We start from the raw sequence: 22,371 nt of genomic DNA, 5'->3' as shown, positions 1-22,371 counted from the left end.
AGCCCGACGCCTAGCCCTTCGGCTCCTTGCGCAAGCCATCGAGAGACTTCCAAGATAAATATTGAAAGGTGCTCGATTATGATTGAAAAGAGACAATAATTTAGCTTTTCAACGGACAACGATCGAATGATTGCGCAATGATTGCGTTAAATACGAAATAGTACAAATGGATTACAAGTTTGCAAACCTGCTCGGAGCCCCATATCGCGGTGGAAACCTGATCCTTCATGGCACGGACCTTCTTTCAGCTGTTGGGAACCGCATCTCATCGGTACGATGAGATTTTTAGCTATCCGTATTTTCTCTGCTGAATAGAAGTTGGTAAAAAGTAAATAACTTGATGGACTTCGATGCTAAAAATGTATTTGGGCGTCTCACAGGTGGACCTTACTGCGAGCACGAGCTCCACGCTCCCTTTCGAGGCCCTGAAGCAGGTGTGCTCCATGAGAAGTGCCTTCCTAGCAAGTTTGCTGCTGTTGGAACTCCCTTTATCATCTTTGCCAATTTGACTAATGAACATGGATTGCTCACAACAGATCAGGACGCTGTGCCTGAGCCCAGACGGAGGCCTGCTGCTGGCCATTGATGAGGACGGGCGGTCCCTTCTCATCAACAGGCGCCGCCGCGTTCTCCTACACCACTTCTCATTCAAGGGCCCGGTGGCAGCAGCCTGCTTCAGCCCTGACGGGCAGTACGTTGCCTGTGCCGTCGGACGGCTTCTCCAGGCAATTCCCCATCCACTGTTAGCGGATGCACGCAGTGGGCAAATCATTTTCACTCCTGCGCTCTCATGCCAAATGGCATTTGAATGGCGGTATCATGCCCTGTCACGCAGATCTGGCGCACACCAGGCTACACAAAGACGACAGCGCCCATGCAGCTTCACCGGACGTACGGCGGCTGCGCAGCAGACATCACTTCGCTGGACTGGAGCGAGGACAGCGAGTGGATTGCAGTGGCCTCCAAAGACCTCTCCGCGAGGTGCGCCCCTCTGATATTGACATCTGAGATGCCACTTTTTGGACCTTATATCACTTTTTGGACCTTATGTCCACGAAGTACACAGCGGCACAAGGCAAACAGTGCCTGCAGAATGTCCACATCAGGCCATTACATGAATGTCGTGACAAAATCGTAAATGCAAGGGCACTGTGTACAGGGTTTTCTCACTGCATCCCATCGAGGGGTACAGGCCGCCAATGCTGAGCGGGCACAAGGACATGCTGGTGGGGGTCTTCTTTGTGGGAGCCGCCGCCGCCTCAGCAGCCGAGCTGGAGGGCACAGTTGCCCCCCACCTGCTCACGGTGTCCAGGGACGGCGCCCTGTTTGCCTGGCAATTCCACAGCGACCAGCCCTCGGCCCCTCCGCAGCCCAGCGAAGCAGGCGCCAATGGGCAGAGCGACTGGCCCTCCCAGGGGGATGACAGGCCGCCCAAGCGGCAGAGGGCGGCAACGGCCGGCAGCACAAACTATGCAGGTGCGCTGAGCCGATAAATGTCAATCGAAGCGCAGCATGCACATGGGGTGTAATTTTGGATAATTAGGCCTCTACCATGATTAAGTAGGCCTATAATTTGTAAGAGAAATGGGCTTGTTTCTGCAGAGGGAAGGTGGCAGCTTGCGGAGAAGCATTTCTTCAACCAGCGCGGAGCCCGGCTGACGGCGTTGGACTACCACAAGCCAAGCAGGATCATGGTCGTCGCCTTCAGCAGCGGAATCTTTGACATATATCAGGTGCACCACAAACAATGATTTAGCATTGGAACAGCACTGTCTGCATCTGAGAACCAACACAGAGCCTCTCACTCCGTGCATCTTGGCATCTTGGAGACACTATCCGATCCTGCGGGGGCAGCCCATCATTGAGTCGCATTGACGGGCTGGCTGATGTGGTGTTCTGCAGCTGCCGGCGTTTGAGAACGTGCACATGCTGAGCGTGTCCCGGGAGGCAATCACTGCGGTGACAATCAGTCCTCGGGGGGACTGGGTGGCTCTGGGCTGCGCTGCGTTGGGACAGCTGCTGGTGTGGGAGTGGCGCAGCGAGTCATACGTGCTCAAGCAGCAGGGGCATCACTACGATGTCTCTGCGCTCGCGTTCTCGCCCGACGGCGCCTACATTGCCACAGGCGCCGATGACAACAAGGTGCCGCATATCTCTTATGCACGCTCCCCCAAGCTATTCTTCTGCAGGGTTCTCTTCTGGCATCGGGTGTTATCCCCCGCCACTTGAGGTTGGAATGTTTATGGCACCTGTAAGTGTCCATGCCATGACCGCTGTTGTCGCTGTGGTGCTAATGGCTGTGTGTCAGAGCCATGCATATTTGCAAGCAAGGGGAATCTATGCACACAGCGAAGAGATAAAATGTGCGTGCTTCTTGCAATGCAGGTGAAGCTGTGGACGGTGTCGAGCGGCTTCTGTTTTGTGACATTTGCGGAGCATACAGCGCCAGTGACGGCGGTGGCGTTTCTGCCGACGTCGTCCGCAGCGGTGAGCGCGAGCATGGACGGCACGGTGCGCGCGTGGGACCTGCTGCGCTACCGCAACTTCCGCACCATGACCTCGCCCACCCCCGTCCAATTCGCCTCCCTCGCCGTCGACCCCGCCGGAGAGGTGCGGCGTTCCCTTCTATCTTTCCACCACGGTCAGAGGCCTGTAGTAGGGCGTGAGCTTTGCAGCGCTCATGGCTCATGGGGCCAACACTTGGATGTGGCCGCTCAAGCTGATGTCAGACAGCAGGAGGCTGAAGGACACCGTCTGCAGCGGCTTCCCTCCTGTCTTTCCACCCTTGACAGGCCGTTTGTATTGAAGCGTGAGCCTTGCAGTGCTCATGGCATGTGGGCATCATCGCTTGAGACAGGACTCTACACAGCTAAGTCAGCTGTAACACAGTGAAGTTTACAGGTAATGCCTGCTTTGTAGCTCGTAGCCCGCTGTTGCTGGGCCCGTGCAGTGTTCAGAACCTTCCTTATTCAGTTGCCTGAGCTACCTTCCTGGAGGGTGTTGTGGATTACAATAAATATTGTATACTCTGTGACATGGCACTCCTGCACCAAGCTTCCCTTCTGGACAGGCTCAGGCAACGGTGTAGAGGTGAGCAAAATTTAAAAGACTGTGTTGGCCTTGAGACAGCGGTTCTGGGAATTGCAACACAGATATTGTCATGGCATTTTTCTGTGTGACCACCAAATTTGGCGCTTAGCCTCTTCTTGCTATGCAGTTCGAGAGGATGACCCCTTCTCGTAGTCGATTTGAGTGTTCACAAAGCAAGCATGCAGCTTCCAATTGTGCAAAGGTCATTCGCAACCGGCTCTAGCTGTGTGCATGACCCAAGTTGAGGGGCTGTGGTTGCGGCTGTGTGCAGGTGGTGTGCGCAGGGTCGCTGGACACGTTCCAGATATTTGTGTGGTCGGTGAAGACGGCGCGGCTGCTGGATGTGCTGGCAGCGCACGAGGGCCCCGTCGTGGCGCTGGCCTTCTCCCCCACGCAACCCCTGCTGGCATCCGCCTCCTGGGACAAGACTGTGCGCACCTGGGACGTCTTCAGGTGCAACCCTCCTTGTCTCTCTCTGTGTTTGCACCAGTGAGCAGTGCAGGCTCTTCTCTATAAAACAAAGCAGCACACAATCCCATCGTGATAGGATGCCTCACTATGCAGCTCACACTAAGCAAGCACAGAATCACATTGGAATTCAGGCACAACCAATTTTAGTTGTCATGTTGACCTGTCCTGGGCATTGCAATTGCCGGTGCCCTGTGTGTCTGTGGAGGCTTGGGCAGGGACTGATCAAGAGAATGGTGCATGCATGCAGTGGGAAAGGGGGTGTGGAGGTGCTGCAGCACACGCATGATGTCCTGGCGGTGGCCTGGGCCCCCAGCGGCAAGCTGCTGGCCTCCGCCACGCTCGATGGCCAGATCTACTTCTGGGACCCCCTCGAAGCCCAGCTGCTGGTACAGTACCCCCCATCGTGTTCTTTCCCCTCTTCTCTGTTCAATTCTCATCCCTGACCTTACCCATCTCCTTTGGGATGCGTGGCCTCCTCAACTGAGCTCCCTTAGCACCCACACAATCAGATGAATATAGCCCTGTCAGATTGGTCTTTAGATTGTACCCTCACCGTTGAGCCCAACATTGCATTCAGGTAAGCACTGTTAAATTATGTGATTATGTTGCGTCAGGGCACCATTGAGGGTCGGCGCGACATAGCAGGAGGGCGGCTGCAGTCGGATCGGCGAGCGGCCGGCAACCGCAGCTCAGGCCAGTGCTTCACCTCCCTCGCCTTCTCCGCGGACGGCTCCATGCTGCTCGCTGCAGGCGCCTCAAAGTGTGCCACGCTGCTGACACCGTTCATACAACACCAGTCGCTATCATGCCCGTTGACTTGATCAAATCTCAGACTCTGCCAACATTGTGCCCATCCTGACCCGGACCTGCTCTGCAAAGTTGCAAAGTGTCCTGCTCAAGAAGGGTGAATCTGGATTGCTTTGCTAATTACGCAAAATTCATTTGTGGAATTCAATAGTTTGCCACGGAAACGCAGCGCATCACGCTGGTACACTACGACCGGGCGTTGCTTGCGGCAACCAAATGTAAACCATGCGGTGCCTTTCCGGTGGGGTTACTTGGAAATCAGCGCCCATGCCAGAGGTTGAGCATGTGCATGGCGGCGCAGGTTTGTGTGCCTGTATGACGTGGAGGAGAAGGTGCTGCTGCGGCGGGTGCAGATAAGCGCAAACCGCAGCCTGGACGGCGTCCTGGACCAGCTCAACTCGCGCCACCTCACCGACGCCGGCCCCGCCCAGCTCCTCGACGACGCCCCTGACGACGAGGACCTCCTCCTGCCGCCCACCACCGCAGGTGTACCCCGGTCCTTGGGGTGATCAATGTACAACATGTTAATGACCCACACCGGTCCCTGGTCCCCTTGGTCACATGCCCCCTCCAGCTGCTTGGAGCCGGCGAAGCTGATGTCCTGGCTTGCGCAGAGCCTGTAAGCACTCAGCAGCTTCTGCCATTGCAGCTTGGCAGTCTGTATGAATCTGGTAGTGTCACATGCCGTGCTTTGTGTCAACAAGTGCATGTGCCCAAGCGCTGTCCAGAGCGAGCTTTATCTGCCCTTGCAGCCTGCTCGCACGCTCGACGAAGGCCATGCGCTTATGTCGCAGCAAGAACTACGCATGCTGCCCACATACTAGCAGGCATTGGAACAGAGGGGTAGTAACGTGTGCTGTGGTGTGACAGGGGGCCCGGCAGGGGAAGAGGATCTGCCCGGGACGGGCGGCAAGCGGCGGCCGGCGGTGCGGTCGCGCGCGGTAGCTCTGTCGCCCACGGGGCGCTGCTGGGCGGCAGCCACCACGGACGGCCTGCTGCTGTACTCGCTCGATCCGGCCGCCATGTTTGACCCCACCGACCTCGCGGATGACGTCACCCCGCAGGCGCGCTGACTCACCCACCCTTTCTGAGTGTTGCATTATGGGGGAGGAGGGAACACCATTTTCCTCCTCACCTTTGATTATCCTTTCCTTCCCCACGTGGTCCACCCTCATGGATACCTGTCTATCTTGCGGCCAGCCAAACTGACAATCACAGCTCCGCCTTCTTGGTCTCCTGATTACTGCGGGCTGGAGATGAGGTACATTGCCTTTTGAAATTGCCTTTTCATGCGCAGGCCAACCTTCACTACTTGAGCCGTTACTGACGCTGCTGCAACACCTGATCAAATATCACTGGACACAGGGCGATGTTTGCATAGGAACTCTCAATACGAATTCATGGAAAGACATGCGTGTTATTGAGGGTGTGTGTGCGGCGCAGGCGGCGCGGCGGGCGATGAGGGAGGGCGCCTGGCTGCGGGCACTGCTGGTGACGCTGCGGCTGAAGGATGCTCAGCTCCTGCGCCAGGTCATCCTCGGCACACCGCCCGAAGAGGTGTGTCCATCCCGCTTAATATGATCTCGTACTGGTTGCTCCGTCTATCAGAGAGTCCTTACAGAAGGGAATGTACACATGGCATCGGGCACCCCAACATATCAAGTCAGCCTTTTGGGCTGGCAGTTTCAAACTTTATATCTTCATGTCTCTGACACCTTGCACTGGCGCGGGCATGCTCATGCATGCACTTCGTGGAGTTGCTGCAAGATGACGACCTTTGGCAAACAGCAGCTGCTGAATGGGTGTTCAAGAGTATATTTATCCTTGCTGCAGGTTGACATGATTGCCGGGTCTGTGCCGGCGGCTGCATTGACGGACGTGCTGGCGGCTTTGGCTGACTACATGACAGATTCCCCCCACCTGGAGTTCCTCCTTAAGTGGGTCCGCTCGCTGTGTCTCCGGCATGGCACAACACTTCAGGTGCGACGCCCGCCCCATAAAAAGAACAGCCCTTTGGCTCGTAGAGCCATATGATCTGTGACATCCGTCAGAAGGCATGATTCTGGTCCACTGATTGTAAATGTTGACTCTTGCGAGGAGAACTTCTGGCTGAGGGTTTTTGTGGATTTCTTTCTGTCTAGGCCATGCCAGCCTCCAGGACGATGCCAGTCTTCCGAGCGCTGCAGCAGGCTGTGACCAAGTCCCATGAGGACCTAGCCAGTGCCTGTGACACAAACTTGTACACCTTGCGCTACCTGTGTGCGGCTAGCAAACCCGCACTCCAGGCGCCGCAAAGACAGCTTGAGAAGGCAGGTTGAGGGAGTGATGCAATATTGCAAAGCGCTGCAGGGCATGCTGCATGCTGCTCGGTTTACTGATTGAGCACATGCATTAATTGATGTGAGGATGGTGTGCCATGCATGGCAAAATCTGGGATCACAGAAGATATGTATATGCAAATGTTGAAAAGAATTTAGTTCCTGATTGTCACCCGTTGACCTTTGAAAATAATGTCGCCTACTGTTCACAATTTCCACGTTGTAAAAGACAATCATTAACTCACGCAGTTGTCAGTGCATTTTCACCAAATGATCTATGACTTTGACTGGCCAGGAGTCCATCGAGACACTTGCATGAGATGTCAGATGCCTCAGTAGGTGGTAGTGCAGAGCTTTCAACACAGATAATCTGTGACAGATTCGTGAAAGAAACCCACTGATCAGCCAAAAATAGGAATCTTTTGCAATCTGGCAGAGGATCTGCGCACAGGATGACTTATTGCCGACAGCTGTACCGACAGCTGCAGGACACCCTGTGCCCCTGCAAGGCAATCCGCGACGCAAGGCACTGCTCTGGTGTCTCCCTTCCACGCTGCAAACTTCCACTTCAAAAGTATGTTTTGCAATCTACCTAATTGAAATCCAAAATCAATGCGCCCCTTCACTTGGCGTCATGTGGCGGTGAACTTTCACGGTGTGGCTTGGAGCCAGGGGGCGTGTGACAGTTTTGATTAGATGCTGTTCATTCGTCGAGTGCTTGGTCTGCAACAACCATGTCAAGCTGTAACGCTTGCCCTCATCATTCTGTTTAGCCTGCTGCCGCTGCTGCTGAATGAAAGCCCAAAGCGAATCTCTGATCGCCCTTCACCCAAGGAGTCCATCAAATGCCCGCCTGCCTTATTTCTCGCCTCCCTTTCCACACCCTACAATACCATCAAGGCCACTGGACTGCAGCCTGAGCAGCCGCGCTCATCTCCAATTATTGCAATCTCCACCACGAGAGAAGTGTGGTGTTTGCCCACTCCAAGGCCCTAGCCGCAACAGCCACAAGGGGGGAACACCATGTATGTGGTGTCACCAGCTTAGGTGAGCCCCGCGCGAGAAGCTTAGTATGTGCCCTAGATCGCTTCCTGCCGCAGCAGCCGGGATGGGCTGGTGACTGGGGGCTTCCCCAGCTGGGGTCTTCCCAGCACCGTGCAGCGTGGTTTTCACGCTGATCAGCACCCCTGCCGTAGCAGCCGGGAGAGGCAACGCTGTTTCTGAGTGAGCCAGGGGCACGCCCCCATCAGCCGGGCCCGTAGACGCTGCGGCGCTGCAGCTGGTTGTGGGCGAGCTGCTGCACGAGGGTGCCCAGAGTCACGCGCACGTCGTCGACCTTCTCCACGGCCTTGAGCACTGGGAGGATGTCCAGCAGCTCGCGGTCGTTGGGGTCGTCGATGAACGTGCCGATGGGGAGCGCGTTGTCGGGCTGGAACACGTAGCTGTGCGGCGAGTTGTCCACAATTATCGAGTCCGGCAGCGGCCGCCCCAGGCATGTCAGGTCCTGCGCCCACAGACATCTCTGCTTTGACATTGTGTTGCTCTGCCTATGTTGCAGGCAATTCCCTAGCCAAAGAGAGGTCCGGCAGCGCCATTGTGGTGTTGGGGAGGTACTTTTATGTCATCTTCGTTACAGAGCAACATGCACCTGACTGCATAGTGCAGTGAAAAGAACAGAACTGCTTTCTGATTGGCATTGCAGACCGAGTTTGTTGGAGAGCGGGTGTGATATGGTGTTGTACCTTCACGTAGTTGCCCTCGTAGGGGCAGCAGGCTTCCCGGAACAGCCGCCATCTCACCACCTTGGCCTTGTCCATCAAGTCCAGCAGGGGGTCTGCACAAGGACAACGCTACTTCTCAGATCCCTACTTGTGTCATCTCACATGCATGTTCAACATTCTCTGCAAGGAAATGCCATTCCTGCTTTCCATTCCATGCTACAGCCACCTTTTGCCAAATACGATTGCCACATCCCTTCCGGCCATTGCAGGAACCATGCATCTGAGGACATACAATGGGTCCCTCCTGGGGCTTGGAGTACCACTGCCAAGCTCTTCTCACCTGCGTACTTTGACAGGCTGGCTGTGAACACGACGACCTCAAAGCAGCCGGCGATGGCATTCATGAAGTGGTCCAGCCAGGGCCGCTTGAGCACGTACACGTCCACTATCTTGCCCTCGATCTCCACGGGGATGATGTAGTCCGGGTTGGGGATGGGCTTGAACGAGCTGTGCACCAGCGTCTCGTCCAGATCCAGCACCAGTGTCTTCTTGCCCCTGTCCTGGTCCTGTTTTGAGGCCACAAATTTGTTTCACACCAAAAGAATGCATCCATAAGAAGGGTTTGATGCTCATTCTCCACACGAGCAAAGGGTTACAGTGCATTGTGCCTGTTGTCCTGGTGACAAAGGCCATGAACATGTCCCACGGCCATGCACTGGTTGCATGGGGCCCATGCCATGGGCACATGGTCCTAAAAGCAATGGACTCTCTGCAGAGTAAGTGTAGTCATGACGTGGTGAGCACCTGCAGTGGTCCAATGACCGGATCTCCCCTGTATGCGGGTGGGGTGGGGGGTTGAGGCGGGCGGATGATCGCTGTTTCCGCCTCATTGCTGCGGTAATACTGCTCGTTGGCATCTGGGGCGAAGCAACAGAAGAGAGCTCGCAAACGCTCCTTCCATGATGAGGGGCGCTCTGAGGCATCAGTGCCGCTGTACTGCAATGCTGCTGGAGACTTGTCATCCCTTGTCGTGACCTGCAGGCAAGCCAGTGTAGGGTCAGCCTTCTGAAAGGCAAAACACCCATTTCATGGAGTCCTCTTGCAACATCCAACCACATCTGCACATACGCCGACAGCAAAAGGAATAAAGGTCCCAAAAAGATCTCCGATCAGCACAGAAGCCTGTGATTAAGGGGGTGATGGTACCTGGGTGATGACAGACTCTTCTGGCACATGGCGGTGGTCTTCTGGTGCTGCGCTGTCGTCACCAGTATCTATAGCTTCTCGATCGTTGTTTGATATCTGCACCCTCTTTGTCAACTGTAGCAGGCTGTTTCGGTTCTCTGTGCTGCGAACCATGCCCTTTCTTTGGACGCCCTCTACATGAAGACCCTGATCTGTTTCGACCTAATCCTCTTACCCCTTTCAAGAGCCTATTGGACCCCCGATGTACAGATATGCAGCGGGACAGCAGAGCCTCTGGCAATGCTACAAAATAATGTACTGACGGAAAGCTACACCTGTATGGTTAAAAGGTGGCGGGTTTGACGATCAGGGAGATACCTGCAATGAATGCAATCCAAACGAACATGCTGTAATTTAATGTCTCGAAAGAAATGGTTTTGGCTTCAGGGATCTCCCGCTCTTGCACTTACGCGGTTTGACCGGGGGGCCCATATCATTGCTCGCATGCATGCAAGACATTTTGTCATCATGAGAAGTCAATATTAGTCCAGAGGATTCCTGAAAGTCCGAGCTTACAGTATGAAGTGCACTCACGTGAAGGCCCCTATGTAGCCATGACTTACTAGTGCGGTCACCCTCATGAGGGCGGCTCACTGAGCCGCCCTCATGACTCTCTGTGACCGCCAGCCTGGCAGGCTGACGGTCACAGTACTGGAGTACTGGTCATATGATGCGGCATCATGATGACCGTAATCAATGATTGTGCAAATTGCAGAGTGGTGCAATTGCTCGCGATTGCAAGACCATCATCTCTTGCATTCACCCTGCTGAATAATCGATGCAATTTGCAGGACTGCAGGCTTATAAATTTTAGTAAGTTTGCAGCAATAACCAGCACGTGCTGGGCGTTTCTGCAACCTGTAAATGCCGGCGCTGACTAGCTATACCCTGACTTCAGCATTCAGCTGAACTCCGCGGTCTTGAATCAAGAACGGTGGCCCTTCATCTTCTTCTCCTTCCAACTCGGTCTTTCCCGTTGAGACCTGTCGCATTGGCCGCACATCAGTCACTGGCAAAAGCATGTTGCTGTGACCAACCACAATTATGTGGACACAACACAGGGAACTTCTACTTGCGAGGCCAGGAGAGGTAACGCACCCTATCACCAACTCCACGCGTCTCTCCACATCCTTTGCATTTTGGCGGCCGAAATCGCGAGGGAACACTGCACGATGGACGCTCGGGGCACCCTGATTGGGCCTCTCCTCATCTTCCTCCTCATCCACCGGGACCCTGGCAAACAAAAACAAAGCCATACAACTCCGAAACAACATGTCAGCAACTTCTTTTAGGCAGACCTACATTTTGACCCTCAAACCATGAGAAAGAAGCCATCAGGCTCATGGCCATGCAAAGCCCCAGCATTGCCTGAAAGAGAGACAGCATCAAATGTGAAAGGGTTGGGTAGGGTAAATTTGTTACCTGGCTGTGGGTGCTCCAGCGGCAGACAGAAGCCGTTTCTTGGCGGCTTCTGTCTCCTCAATATTCCTCAGTTTGAAATCCATGGGGAGCGCGACCTCCTGGATGCCTGTCATCCAAGAAGATACATCCTGCTGCTTGGAATTCTGTGCCTGCATACCATTACCGGAACATATAAGTTGCCACACAGTGCAAATTGGCTGCAACATGTTTCAATGCCGTAGGGTCCAGAGAAGTACACATTTTATGATCCAATACAAGGGGGAAAGTGCTGCACCCTCAAATTCTCTGGTATGCTGTACAGGTCGTCCTCATCTGTCCTTGCAGCGTCGCCAGCATCGGCAGTTTCGGACGGTTTCTGCCGGCCTAAGCGTTTTGCCAGCTGAGCTTCAATGTACTTCTCCCTGGCAACAATACGCAGGATTGCAGGTCAAATAAAAAGTGGGGCTTGGACTGTGCTGGTGCTCAGATCAGCAGCTCAAAGTTTGGGGGAACAAGGAATGACCCTCACATCTCTGGGTCCATTTCGAGGTCACCCTTGCTCTCTTCCTTCACGTACGATTCCATCAACTCGCTCTGTCCATCTCGCAAGGCAGGCACCTGCCCACATTGCAGGTTGCCATGAGATCCAGCAGGGGAGGCCAGGTTATGGCATGTCATCCTTGATCAAAGTCAAGACAAAAGAGGCTTCGTGAGCACCGCACCACTCCGGCCTCCTGAACTTGCGCAGTAAGTGCAGCAGCTGCGTCCAGCCCCTGCAGCAGCATCCACACCCCATTTTGATTGGATACTAGCAAGATTGACTCCTTGTGCTGAGTGGCAGAGCCGTGCTTGCTATGTACTCACTGCTCTGCGCTCCCTCTGCTTCTGCAGCAGTCTGGTGTCATCCAGCACTTTCCTGCAGAACATGAATGATAACAGATGTCATGAGTATGCCACAATATGCATTGACTTTGTGAAAGAAGGCGTCAACTCATACTATGGGCATCACCTGAGGCTATCGTCCTCATCCCCATCGGAGACTTCTTCCTGATCATCAAGTGCCTTTCGTTTTCTGATATTTCTGACTTTCTTTTGCGCCATTAATGCACTCTATAGCTGTATTTTGTTGAAGACTCAGATGCTCATGTGAAATAAAAAGCCCAACTACCTCTAATCGCATCACTCTTTGCGATGTCTTACTTCAGATATGTACGATTTATGGATTGAGGGACGGATGCAACGTACTGCAGCCAGCAAGCCAAGAACTTCGACAAAGTATTGATGACTGATAGTGACTGAGGCTTTACTGATCTTGGCCAGAGCCAGAAGAACGCAGACACGCACAGCAAACCACTACGATCACATCGATCGCATCTTATCTTATCTCAATGTGCGTTGTAATCATGTAGCTGGTGGCGAGCGGGAATCGGATGGGTGACCAACACCGGAGGGTGAAAGAACCTCGGAAAGATCCCCTTCCCGCAACGCACGCAAAATACGAGAAGATAAAAGATCTCAGTACTGGCGCATTTGGAGTTGTTCAGCTGTGCCGCAACAAGAAGAGTGGTCAGCTCGTGGCGATCAAGTTTCTTGAGAGGGTGAGCAATGTCTAACGTTGTTGACTACACCTCCAGCTTCCTTCTGCTGCTGGTTTCAGATAATCATGAAAGAGTTGCCAGCATTGTGCAGCTGATGTTCAGACGGCTGGTAGCTGCTCAATTGCAGAGTTCAGCATTATGAGAGCATCATTTAGTCTGAACTAGTGCTAGCTGAAGCTAGCCTAACCTTGACAGTAGTGGTATATTGGTTGTGGAAAGACAGAAGCCGCCCTATTTCCATATTGGGGCATTTCTATTATAAAATGTGGCCGAATATAGCTAGGTGAGCACGCCGTTCCATTGCACCTCTGCTCTGGCAGAGATCATCCAATTCACTTCTGACGCTGTGCCCCGACTGCCAGGGGCCCAACAAGATCACAAAGCATGTGGAGCGGGAGGTCATATGCCACAGCAACTTCTGCCACCCTCACGTCATCCAGTTTAAGGAGATCTTCTTGACTCCCACCCACCTGGCCATCGCCATGGAATACGCCCCCGGCGGAGACATGTTCCAGTTTGTGAAGAAGAACAGCGGCTTGAAGGTGCACCTGTGTCCCATGCATGCTGATGCAGACATCCCTCAGTGGCTATGCTCATTCTTTGCAAGTCTCCTCCTCCTCGACTGCTCCTTGACAAAATGGTTGTTCTGCCTGGTGGGGGTCGCATTGCCATGGGACAGATCTGGAAGAAGGGCCCCTTACGCAGGCAATTGTGGGAGGCAGTGAACTCGCTGCTCAGATGCTTTTAATGGGGTGTGCAGGAGGAGGATGCTCGATGGTTCTTCCAGCAGCTGATTGTGGGGCTTGACTACTGCCACCGAATGGGCGTGGTCAACCGCGACATAAAACTGGAGAACACGCTGCTGGACGCCTCGCCCAAGCCGCTCGTCAAGATCACAGACTTTGGATACTGCAAGGCCAGCAACGACAGCCTGCCCAAGTCCAAAGTCGGCACCCCAGGCTACACAGGTGCATACACGCTGTCTCCTCTTCTGTCTCCTTTTCTGCTGCGTGCTGCCTTTAGATGTTGCCATGCACACCAAAGAGCGCGCATGCCGGTCTGGCAGCTGTGCAATGCGTTTCAGCAGAGACATCTCAGGCTTGTGCGCTGAGCTAGCCAACAAGCATGGAAAGAAGTGCCAACAAGCACGTAAACAATTGCATGCAGAATATTTCTATTGTAGAATATTACATGCTGTCAGCTGGCACTTAGCATGGGTGGTGGGTGCTGTGCAGCGCCGGAGGTGATTTCGGCGAAGACGCACTACGATGGCACCAAGGCGGACATATGGAGCTGCGGGGTGATGCTGTACGTGATGCTGTTCTGCGAGTACCCCTTTGAGCGGCCGGAGGACGACGCGGACAAGTACGGCTTCCAGAAGGTGCTGGACCGCATCATGCGCGTGGACTACCGCTTCCCCAAGTACCCCAGGATCTCCGCCGAGTGCCGCGACCTGCTGCAGCTCATCCTGGTCGCCGACCCCGACGAGCGCCTCACCATCGAGCAGATCCAAAGCCACCCCTGGTGCGGGCTCGATGATTATTTCAACGCAATGCGTCCTCTGTTAGAGCGCGAAAGAGATTTCACACCCGTGAACCATCTGTTCCCTCTGCTCTTCAGCCTGGTATGATTGGTGATCTAGGTAGACGAGGGATTGCAAGACATGAAGCAATGCGAGCGCCAGAAAAGGAGAAAAGGCCGCCCTGCTTTGTTGATAGAGTGCATCACATGATTCAACGGTCTGAGTTTCTTCACTATTCCTGTGTATGACTCAGCCTCAAATTTACGGCGCAGCAAGCACTCCCAGTGTTGGGGCGGCGGTAGTCCACTGGCAGAACTTGCTTCTCAAGAGTTCACAGCTTGCAAAATCGTAAGACAAGCACATGCAGGGGTGGTTGAATGCTGAAGCGGCGGGCATGGGTGCTGCAGGTACAGGAAGGGGCTTCCGCCCACTGTGATGAAGATGAATGAGGAGTGCCTGCGGCTGCGGCCGCATGATCACCCAGGGTACCAGACCGTGGCAGACATCAAGAGGATCGTGGGGCAAGCCATTGGCCCACAGCCCGAGCACCAGCAGCACGGGGTGGAGACACTGGTGGACAACCTCGTTATCGACGATGCCTCATATTTCTGATTCCTCAAGATCTGAACATGGAATCTAAAACCTGTGGGAACTGTTCTGGCAGCCTGGGTCGTGTGCCATTCATGCAAACTATTATTTTGAACTTGTATCTTATTGGGCGCGTTGTAGCAAGCCTGCTGGGTCGCTTATTTGAACGGCCGAAACTCTTGTCCTCATTGTCGATGTGTGCGATATTTCCAAAAGAAGCTGCCACAGTGTGAGCCCTGTCCCTCAGGCTAATGGAGTGATACCAACCGGGGCCTCGATATAATTAAGGAATCACAGTGTGAGTTTGTTGAATGTTTGTCTTCAGTACCGCACGTATTTGGCGCACCATAAGACGTATCAAATCCAGGGGCACCATCTTGAGTTTGCCTTCCTGCCAGTGCCTTCCAAGGCACCTTCAGGATAGCTTCTCTAGTGACGAATCACATTCTTCCTTTTCTTCGAGGATGAAAGAAAAGGTGACATGGATTTGATGATAAAAAAATAACTGCTGAAATCCCTGGAAAGTAAACGCACATATCAATAGGTGAGCCGTTGGCACGACGTTTGACAAAGTGCTCAGGTTCATGATCTCTTAGCATAGAAGCACGGGATGCACTGAACGCCATTGCAGCGTCCAGATCGGCGCTTTAAATTATGGTGACTCTGGCTAATGTATCAGATCCTCAAACGGACCGGGTTTACACCCTCTCTGTCTCAGATGCCCTGCTACTGGTCCTCATCGCCGTTTGTTTGCTCTACCTACTCCCTCGCAAGCTACTCCGGTACTGTAAAGATGTTAGCAGTGGCACAGAAGTGGGGGGTGCAAGGCTTGGGCCCAAGCGTCAATAGCTGTGAAGGTAGGCCCTCAGGTTTTTCGTTTGTGTCATACCCATTCTGCAGCCTTGTGGCAGCATTGGCACTTACATTAATGATGTGGATGTGATTTTGTTCAGATCTGCAGCACGCGCAGTTGTTGAGGATATTAGAGGAACTGTGGAAGGGGAGGAAGTACGTTCTGCCACGAGATAGAACTCATTCATCAGAGGATATAATTCTCTATATAGAGAATTATGGAGCAGATCAAAGATGTCACCATGGTATGAATAATACGTGTTAGTAGAGTGATTCATAGCCTCCGTCATGCTAGTGGAGACAGTGTGCCCTGTGATCACGTGCTCCTGACAGGACGGTCACCAGTGGGATTGTCTGCTGCAGGCAGAGTCTGCAGAACAGTGTCGACGTCGGTCTGTAATTCTAAAAAAAGACCAAGCTATGGACCCTGCTCCGTGACAATCTTTACAGTGCTGCAACCATGTTGATTACTTTGTTTTGAGCGCTAGCCAAGCATGTCTTGGCAAGAGTCAGTCCTGAACTATGTGATAGGTAGCCTGAGTGGCACTTAACACCCTCAATTGATTGCTGTTCTGAACATGAAAGCTTAGTCTTCAGATGGTGCAAATTGGTGGCATCCGTTCTGTCTGACCGAAACCACACCGTCACTTTATGCTCGCATTCGGCAAGCACCGCTTTACTTTGATGAGGTCACCGTGGTCCACCTGTTTAAGCTTGCCCAGCTGCGACAGCTTCTTCGAGCTCTTCTTTTCGTTGATGTGCTGCTTTCCTGGTCTGCGAGTGAGCACTTTGCCTGTGCCAGTGATCTTGTAGCGCTTGGCAGCAGCCTGAGTTTGACACAGGAACGAGTGAGTCTACAACTTCAGCCACACGCACACGCTGGCTTGGTCACTTCCCGTCCTTCTGCAGGCACAATATGGACGCCGTGTATGAGGGTCACCTTTCTTGTTTTGAGCTTGCCGCACACAGCCCCAATCGCTTCAATCCTCTGCACCTGCAAGCAGCAAGCCTCCCTTGAGCTCCATATATGCTGGACCAGGGCACTGCACCTGCTGTCATTCCACAATCGCTACTAATTGGCGACAAAGAGACATAGCCCAATGTTCATGGAGTGAAGTGCTGGCTGTGCCTTGTGGGTTCTTGAAGGAAGCAGCTGTGCTCCACAAAGTCCATTGCGTCGTGCACTCAAGGCTGTGTGCGAAGGAGCACTGCAGCTGGTACTAGTCCTGCTCAATGAGCTGACCTGCAATCGTAGCAACCACAAGACTAACGAGTAAATTATCAAAGACAGCAAGAAAAGGTCTGAATCTGCAGGGCACCTCTGGGGCCGATCCAAGGCACTTGACAGACACCCATCGCCCCACATGATAATCTTTGAGATCTTTTGCTTTGTATTAATTAGCCAAGAGGAACCCATGAGCCCTAGGCAAGTGCACAATGCAACGTCCGAAGATGGGAGCAAACCACTATCAGACGTGCATATCGAGAAACCGTACCTTGGCGGACATCTGAGGCCTGATGGAGAGGCCATGCAGGCTACAAGTGACAGATGCGAGAGACATCGTGAACCACACTTTCTGATTAATGCAGGCAAATAGAAGATAATCGATAGGCTGCTCTTGCTCGGATCCCCCCCTCCCAACGGGGGGCACCGAAACATGCATGAGCCAGTTTTGGATATCGTATTCGAAAGCATTTTTATGCTCCATGCCCTGCTCCCACCCGTTTGGGCTGGGGTCGTAATGCGCGAAGAGAGTTCTTGAAATTTTTGGGCTTTGCCAGAGCAGCAAACCGGCGGCAGTGTCTGTATTGCATGCAGTCGCTATAATTAGAAGATTCTTGGACTTAACCTGCTGCTTTCGTGACGGCTTGATTTGACTTCTTCTTGAAGCAATCGGTAACTTCTGTTGAGAAATCTTGGGTTGAACACATATGGTATCGACCAAGTCTCTCTGAGATAGTGAATCAATCGTCTAAGAGGTGCCAATGGCAGCATCGGCTGTTATCCCGAGGTACGCGAGCTCCAAAAGATAATAAAGCAATACAGTATATCCTCTAGAAAAAGTTTGCTTATTCTATTTTTCTGCAGGCACATCTTTGGTCTCCGTGGGGACGTGAAAGACAACGTGCACTATGTCGATGAAGCAGCCCTGGTTTATCCAGCTGGGCACAACATCATCATTCATAATCTTGAAACCAAGCAACAGCAGTTCATTCCGCTTCCTGCGGAGTCAGAGGGTCTTCTGGGCCTTGCTCTGACGCCCAACAGGAGATTCTTAGCAGTGACCGAGCGGGCAGAGAAGAGCACTGTCACCATTTATGATCTGCAAACACTGAAGAGGAGGAAAGTGCTGGCATCGGTTGATATTGGTGGGAAGGTGAGCTGGTATTCAGCCCCTTGCAGGACGTGCAGCATTGTTTCTTGCTGCACCATCCAATATGCTCCTCCCCAGGTGTAACACAGATCGGGAGATGACTCCATGGAGAGTTCATTTTGAAGATCGTTCTTTACTTGTATGCAGGAAATTGCCAGCATTGCATTCAGCTCAGACAGCAAAATTCTTGCAGCTCAGGGTGGTGCTCCCGAATGGAATCTGGTGATCTGGTCCTGGGAAAAGTCAAAAGTGCTGGCCTCAGTAAAAACCGGCAATGCCTTGGGGTCACCAGTGAACCAGGTGTGCAAATCAGATCCACTTGATATTCCTGATTGTCTTAGGCCAAGCATCTATCGACGGCTGGATGCATCTGCGCAGATCTTGTTTGCACCTGGCAGCGCTCTGGACGGCAACATCATCGTCAGTGCTGTGGGCAACGGCATCTTCAAAACATACCGCTACCAAGAGAATGCCTTGAGGCCCATGCCGACCTCCATGGCCAAGCGGGAGCCGCAGAATTACACCTGCCATGCCTGGCTCGTGGAGGGTGAGGCGCATGCCACTGTACTTCTGTTCTGTCACTGCGCAGCCATAAATTCTGTCAAATCAAGCAAGGCAGCTCTCCCCATGCATACTGTTCATGGGAGAGATTGACACCCGGCCCCATTGAAACATCTTAGTAGCCGAGCGAACAGAAAGCAAAGCGATTCCCTGAGTAGCGGCGAACGAAATGGGATCAGCCTATTTATGGCTGCGGATAATTTCTCAGTTCCTTGAGGTACTCTTTGGCACTGCAGGGGACCAGGACCGCATTGTGGTGGGTACGGACCGAGGAGAGGTTTTGGTGGTAGTCAATGGCGATGTACGGGGCACGCTCGTCATAAGCCCCTCGACTGTCATAGGAGCCATTGTCGCTTCGCCCAAGGTACAATTTCCACAACTCCCTGGATATATCTCTGCTGCTGCAGCAGCTATCACATTTCTCATGCACTGCTGCCTTCCCCGCAGCATGGTCAGCAGACGCACCTTGCCTCTGGCAGGAACGTCTTCATTTCTTAAGTCTTAGAGTTGCTGCCGTGCTGGCCAGGGCTTTGCTGTGGGGTCAACCGGCGGGGTGGTGATCCTGTGTGAGAGGGAAGCAGATGACCGGCTCTTCAAAATAGTGAAGCAGCTCGCCATCGAGGGGTCAGCGCAGAATGTGTGCAGCCTGGCCCTGTCGCCAGCAGAGGACACCCTCATAGCCTCGATGGACAACAACCAGATGTACAGCCTCAAGCTCGCCAGCAACGCACAGGTGAGAGCAGATCTACCTCACAACAGGTAGATCTACCTCATCAACACTTGCATCTGCTGGACTGCACATGAAGTGCTTGTCTTGCGGCATGCAGGTGGAGGACATGGCGCTGAAATTGGTGGAACAGCAGTACCACTGCGCAGAGGTGACAGGTGCAGATGCATGCGTGCGCAGGGCAGTTGTGGCCACATGCTCCCTTGACCGCACCCTGCGCGTGTGGCACGTGCATGACAGGTGCACCCCAGACTTCCTTGCAATGTTCTGTGAGAGAGGTCATCTATGCTACTGTGCCTTTACTATCAGACAACCCCCAGGTGTGCACACGTGTCAGGTGGCATGTGACGTGATAAGGCAGGATCAGTGCTAGGTGGGGGCTTAGTGCTGTTTGCGTGGCTGCCAGGACCTCGGAGCTGGTGAAGCAGTTCATGGAAGACCCTTTTAGTGTGGCGCTGCACCCCGGCGGCTTTTCTGTGCTAGTGGGCTTCCCGGACAAGCTGCGCCTTTTCACAATCCTAATGGACAACCTCAAGTGAGCCACCGCAGATGTTCTCCTCATTGTACTAGCCCTTTACTGGATTGTGCCATTCTGGCCATGAGCAGCTCTGTACAGGGTTTATATCATGTGTCAGGCAGTTTGCTGCTGAATTCAGGTTGGTGAAGGAACTCCCTGTAAAGGGCTGCACAGAGTGTCGTTTCAGCAATGGAGGCCACCTGTTTGCTGCCTCCAGTGGCAACAACATCTTTATCTATACCACCTACACCTGCGATCTCATAGGCACACTCAGGTGAGCACAAAATTCTGAGTTTTCCAATGCAACCTGATGGTGAACATGTTCATGAAAATTCGTGACATTTTCCACAACAGGGGCCATAATGGCAAAGTCAAGAGCCTATCCTGGTCAACGAATGATGCTCTGCTGACAACTGCGGGCTCTGATGGGGCGGTTTACCAGTGGAAGCTCAAGAACTTCAAGAGAGCTAAGGAGAATGTCTTGAAGGTAGACCTAAGCCGCTTACATTCACCCATGCTGTTTGATATCTGTGCACTTTAAGCTGTTCAGATCTCTCCAGGTCGGGTGCATTGCCATTTTTCGCCGTTGATGGTTGCAGGGATGCCTGTACAATTGCGCTGTTGCCACAGCAGACAGCCAGCGTATGTATGCTACCAGCTCTGATCGGAAGATCAAGGAGCTGGAGGAGATTGCCGGCACCGGCATGCAGATCACCAGGGAGTTTGACACCGGCTGCATGCTTGTGCAGCTCGTGCTGCCCCCTGGTGAGTCACCGAACGCCTCATTGCCGCATGCATCTTGCAACAAAGTGGACATGCAGGAGCTGAATTCTCATCGGTTCTCATTAGAGACACTGACAGCAACGGATGCGCAAAGGACCCAATTACTTGTCTGGACAGTACGAGTGTGCATTGCAAACTTTACAAAACTTATGACAGGGAGTGTGTGTCATGTAGGTGGCAAGACACTGTATGCCGGGACAGACACGGGGTGCATACGCGCGTACAAGCTGCCGCTCAGCGGTGAAAATCAGGAGGTCAGATGCTTCAGCAGTGCAGTGACTCGGCTGCGTCTGTCACATGATGACAGCCTGCTGTATGCCACCTCAGCAGCTGGTGACCTATTTGTGTTTGAGGTTAAAGATCGTGATCCAGTGCGGTCCCTGGTCAAGAGGTGCAGCTCTCCGCCACCGGACAGTTTGTGCCGTTGTGTCAATGTGCTCTGGCTCTGCCTGAAGAGAACAATGGTATTGAATTTTGGAGCGATCTTTCAGGGACCAAGGTGAGAAGATTGCCTTTGCTGATGAGGTGCTTCTGCCCAAATTGGACCTGGATGAGAAGAAGCTGCGCATTATAGAGCTTGAAGGACAGGTGTGTCCTCCAAAATCTTTTTTGCTTGGCAAGAGAAAGGCTCAGGAGTCCAAGAAAGGCTTGCACAATGAATTCTTCATTAGTTGTGGATCTGCACAACCTCTGAGGAGCACAGAGGAGTGCATGCATGCGTGCATAGGTGCGGGACGTGACACTGCAGAACGAGTACAACATGCGCCTGAAAGATGTTGCGATGGCGGAGCGGATCAAGGAGCTCTCAGACACGCTTGCAGCGGCATCCCAAGAGCAGCAGGCACAGTATGATCTGCTACAAAAGGCAAAGTCTGAGCAGGAAGCCAAATATGAAGCTGCAGCCCAAGAGGCATCTGAGCGACACCAGGCAACTACTAAAGCCCAACATGGATATCAACACCACACTCAAATTAGAAAACTGAGCAATATGTGAAGCACCCTTCAGCAGCAGCAGCATGCTTGCACGCTGTCCCATGTCAACATGGCGCCTGAGCTTGTTTATTGTTGAGACTGCAGTGCATGCCTTCATAGAGGAAAAGTGGCTGGTGAACAGGCTATGCTGGCGGCACTCGATGACCAGTACCAGTCAAAGGTGCTGCTCGAGATTCAGCGATATGAGGAGCTTGTTCGTGAGAAGGACGCACTCAACACTCGGTGGGACGAGCAGACGCAGGAGCTCATTGCTAGCCATGAGCGCCTTCTGCAGGAGGTCTCTGACGACTTCACAGCCAAGCTGCAGGTGTTCCATTCTGCTTCACTGCGCACACCTCTGGGCAGCAACAATCTTATCAGAAAGTGTCTGCCTTGAACAAAGAATTCACAGCATCCCTGACCCTGTGATGACGACACCTACATATCATTTTCCTAGGGATGCGGTACTTGGGGGGTATGATGATCCGGAGTTCTCTTTTTTTGCAGGAAGATGCAGAGTTGCTGGATCAAATGCAAGTGGAGAAGGAAGACATGGAGAAGAGCCATGAAGAGATAAGGCAACAGATGGAGGAGGACACAGATCAAGAAATAGAGGAGCTCAAACAAATGTGATGGCTTTACCACAAAGCCTACATACATTTAACCACAAATTTGATCACATACCTGTTTCGCATGCTTGTAAGATTTAATTTGATTTTGATCACATGGGATGCAGGTATGATAACAAGATTGCTGCGGAGATTGAGGTGTGCATGCGGCTGAGAGGAGAAAATGGAATCATGAAGAAGAGATTTGATGGCTT

At 52.9% G+C, this 22,371-nt stretch overlaps 6 protein-coding genes across 6 annotated transcripts; 4 read left to right on the top strand and 2 right to left on the bottom strand.

Moving 5' to 3' along the window:
• Window positions 1-166: 166 nt before the first annotated feature.
• COCSUDRAFT_38298 (WD40 repeat-like protein) lies at window positions 167-6,686 on the top strand (the record flags this gene model as incomplete). The annotated part of the gene is made up of 16 exons (XM_005643970.1): window positions 167-271; window positions 381-434; window positions 537-707; window positions 836-981; window positions 1,160-1,476; window positions 1,603-1,733; window positions 1,903-2,142; window positions 2,386-2,610; window positions 3,362-3,543; window positions 3,809-3,947; window positions 4,176-4,321; window positions 4,670-4,854; window positions 5,239-5,432; window positions 5,812-5,925; window positions 6,202-6,348; window positions 6,510-6,686. 16 exons carry the CDS (start codon window positions 167-169, stop codon window positions 6,684-6,686), a joined length of 2,673 nt encoding a protein of 890 aa, XP_005644027.1.
• Window positions 6,687-7,932: 1,246 nt separating this feature from the next.
• Window positions 7,933-8,979, bottom strand: COCSUDRAFT_19601 (NLI interacting factor; the record flags this gene model as incomplete). Its single annotated transcript, XM_005643969.1, has 3 exons — window positions 7,933-8,190; window positions 8,429-8,520; window positions 8,748-8,979. Coding segments are annotated over 3 exons (582 nt in total), but the record flags the coding sequence as incomplete, so codon positions are not given.
• Window positions 8,980-12,378: 3,399 nt separating this feature from the next.
• Window positions 12,379-14,701, top strand: COCSUDRAFT_25912 (kinase-like protein; the record flags this gene model as incomplete). Its single annotated transcript, XM_005643968.1, has 5 exons — window positions 12,379-12,651; window positions 13,014-13,193; window positions 13,412-13,619; window positions 13,887-14,175; window positions 14,581-14,701. Coding segments are annotated over exons 1-5 (966 nt in total), but the record flags the coding sequence as incomplete, so codon positions are not given.
• Window positions 14,702-15,245: 544 nt separating this feature from the next.
• COCSUDRAFT_54709 (hypothetical protein) lies at window positions 15,246-16,182 on the top strand. The gene is made up of 3 exons (XM_005643967.1): window positions 15,246-15,618; window positions 15,715-15,858; window positions 15,977-16,182. The coding sequence occupies exons 1-3, from the start codon at window positions 15,432-15,434 to the stop codon at window positions 16,078-16,080; spliced, it is 435 nt and encodes a 144-aa protein (XP_005644024.1). The 5' UTR covers window positions 15,246-15,431; the 3' UTR covers window positions 16,081-16,182.
• Window positions 16,183-16,257: 75 nt separating this feature from the next.
• COCSUDRAFT_58758 (ribosomal protein L35) lies at window positions 16,258-17,121 on the bottom strand (the record flags this gene model as incomplete). Its single annotated transcript, XM_005643966.1, has 3 exons — window positions 16,258-16,440; window positions 16,554-16,607; window positions 17,110-17,121. 3 exons carry the CDS (start codon window positions 17,119-17,121, stop codon window positions 16,258-16,260), a joined length of 249 nt encoding a protein of 82 aa, XP_005644023.1.
• A 582-nt stretch (window positions 17,122-17,703) lies between these two features.
• COCSUDRAFT_19673 (WD40 repeat-like protein) lies at window positions 17,704-22,181 on the top strand (the record flags this gene model as incomplete). The annotated part of the gene is made up of 15 exons (XM_005643965.1): window positions 17,704-17,991; window positions 18,136-18,288; window positions 18,367-18,552; window positions 18,758-18,913; window positions 19,076-19,282; window positions 19,377-19,516; window positions 19,683-19,811; window positions 19,933-20,067; window positions 20,148-20,280; window positions 20,393-20,558; window positions 20,751-20,868; window positions 21,068-21,164; window positions 21,304-21,446; window positions 21,654-21,876; window positions 22,056-22,181. Coding segments are annotated over 15 exons (2,400 nt in total), but the record flags the coding sequence as incomplete, so codon positions are not given.
• Window positions 22,182-22,371: the final 190 nt, after the last annotated feature.

The sequence above is a fragment of the Coccomyxa subellipsoidea genome (assembly GCF_000258705.1).
Source record: "Coccomyxa subellipsoidea C-169, whole genome shotgun sequence".
Classification (NCBI taxonomy): domain Eukaryota; kingdom Viridiplantae; phylum Chlorophyta; class Trebouxiophyceae; family Coccomyxaceae; genus Coccomyxa; species Coccomyxa subellipsoidea.
The sequence above is the reverse complement of the archived record's forward strand: the minus strand, read 5'-3'. Positions and strand labels throughout refer to the sequence as shown.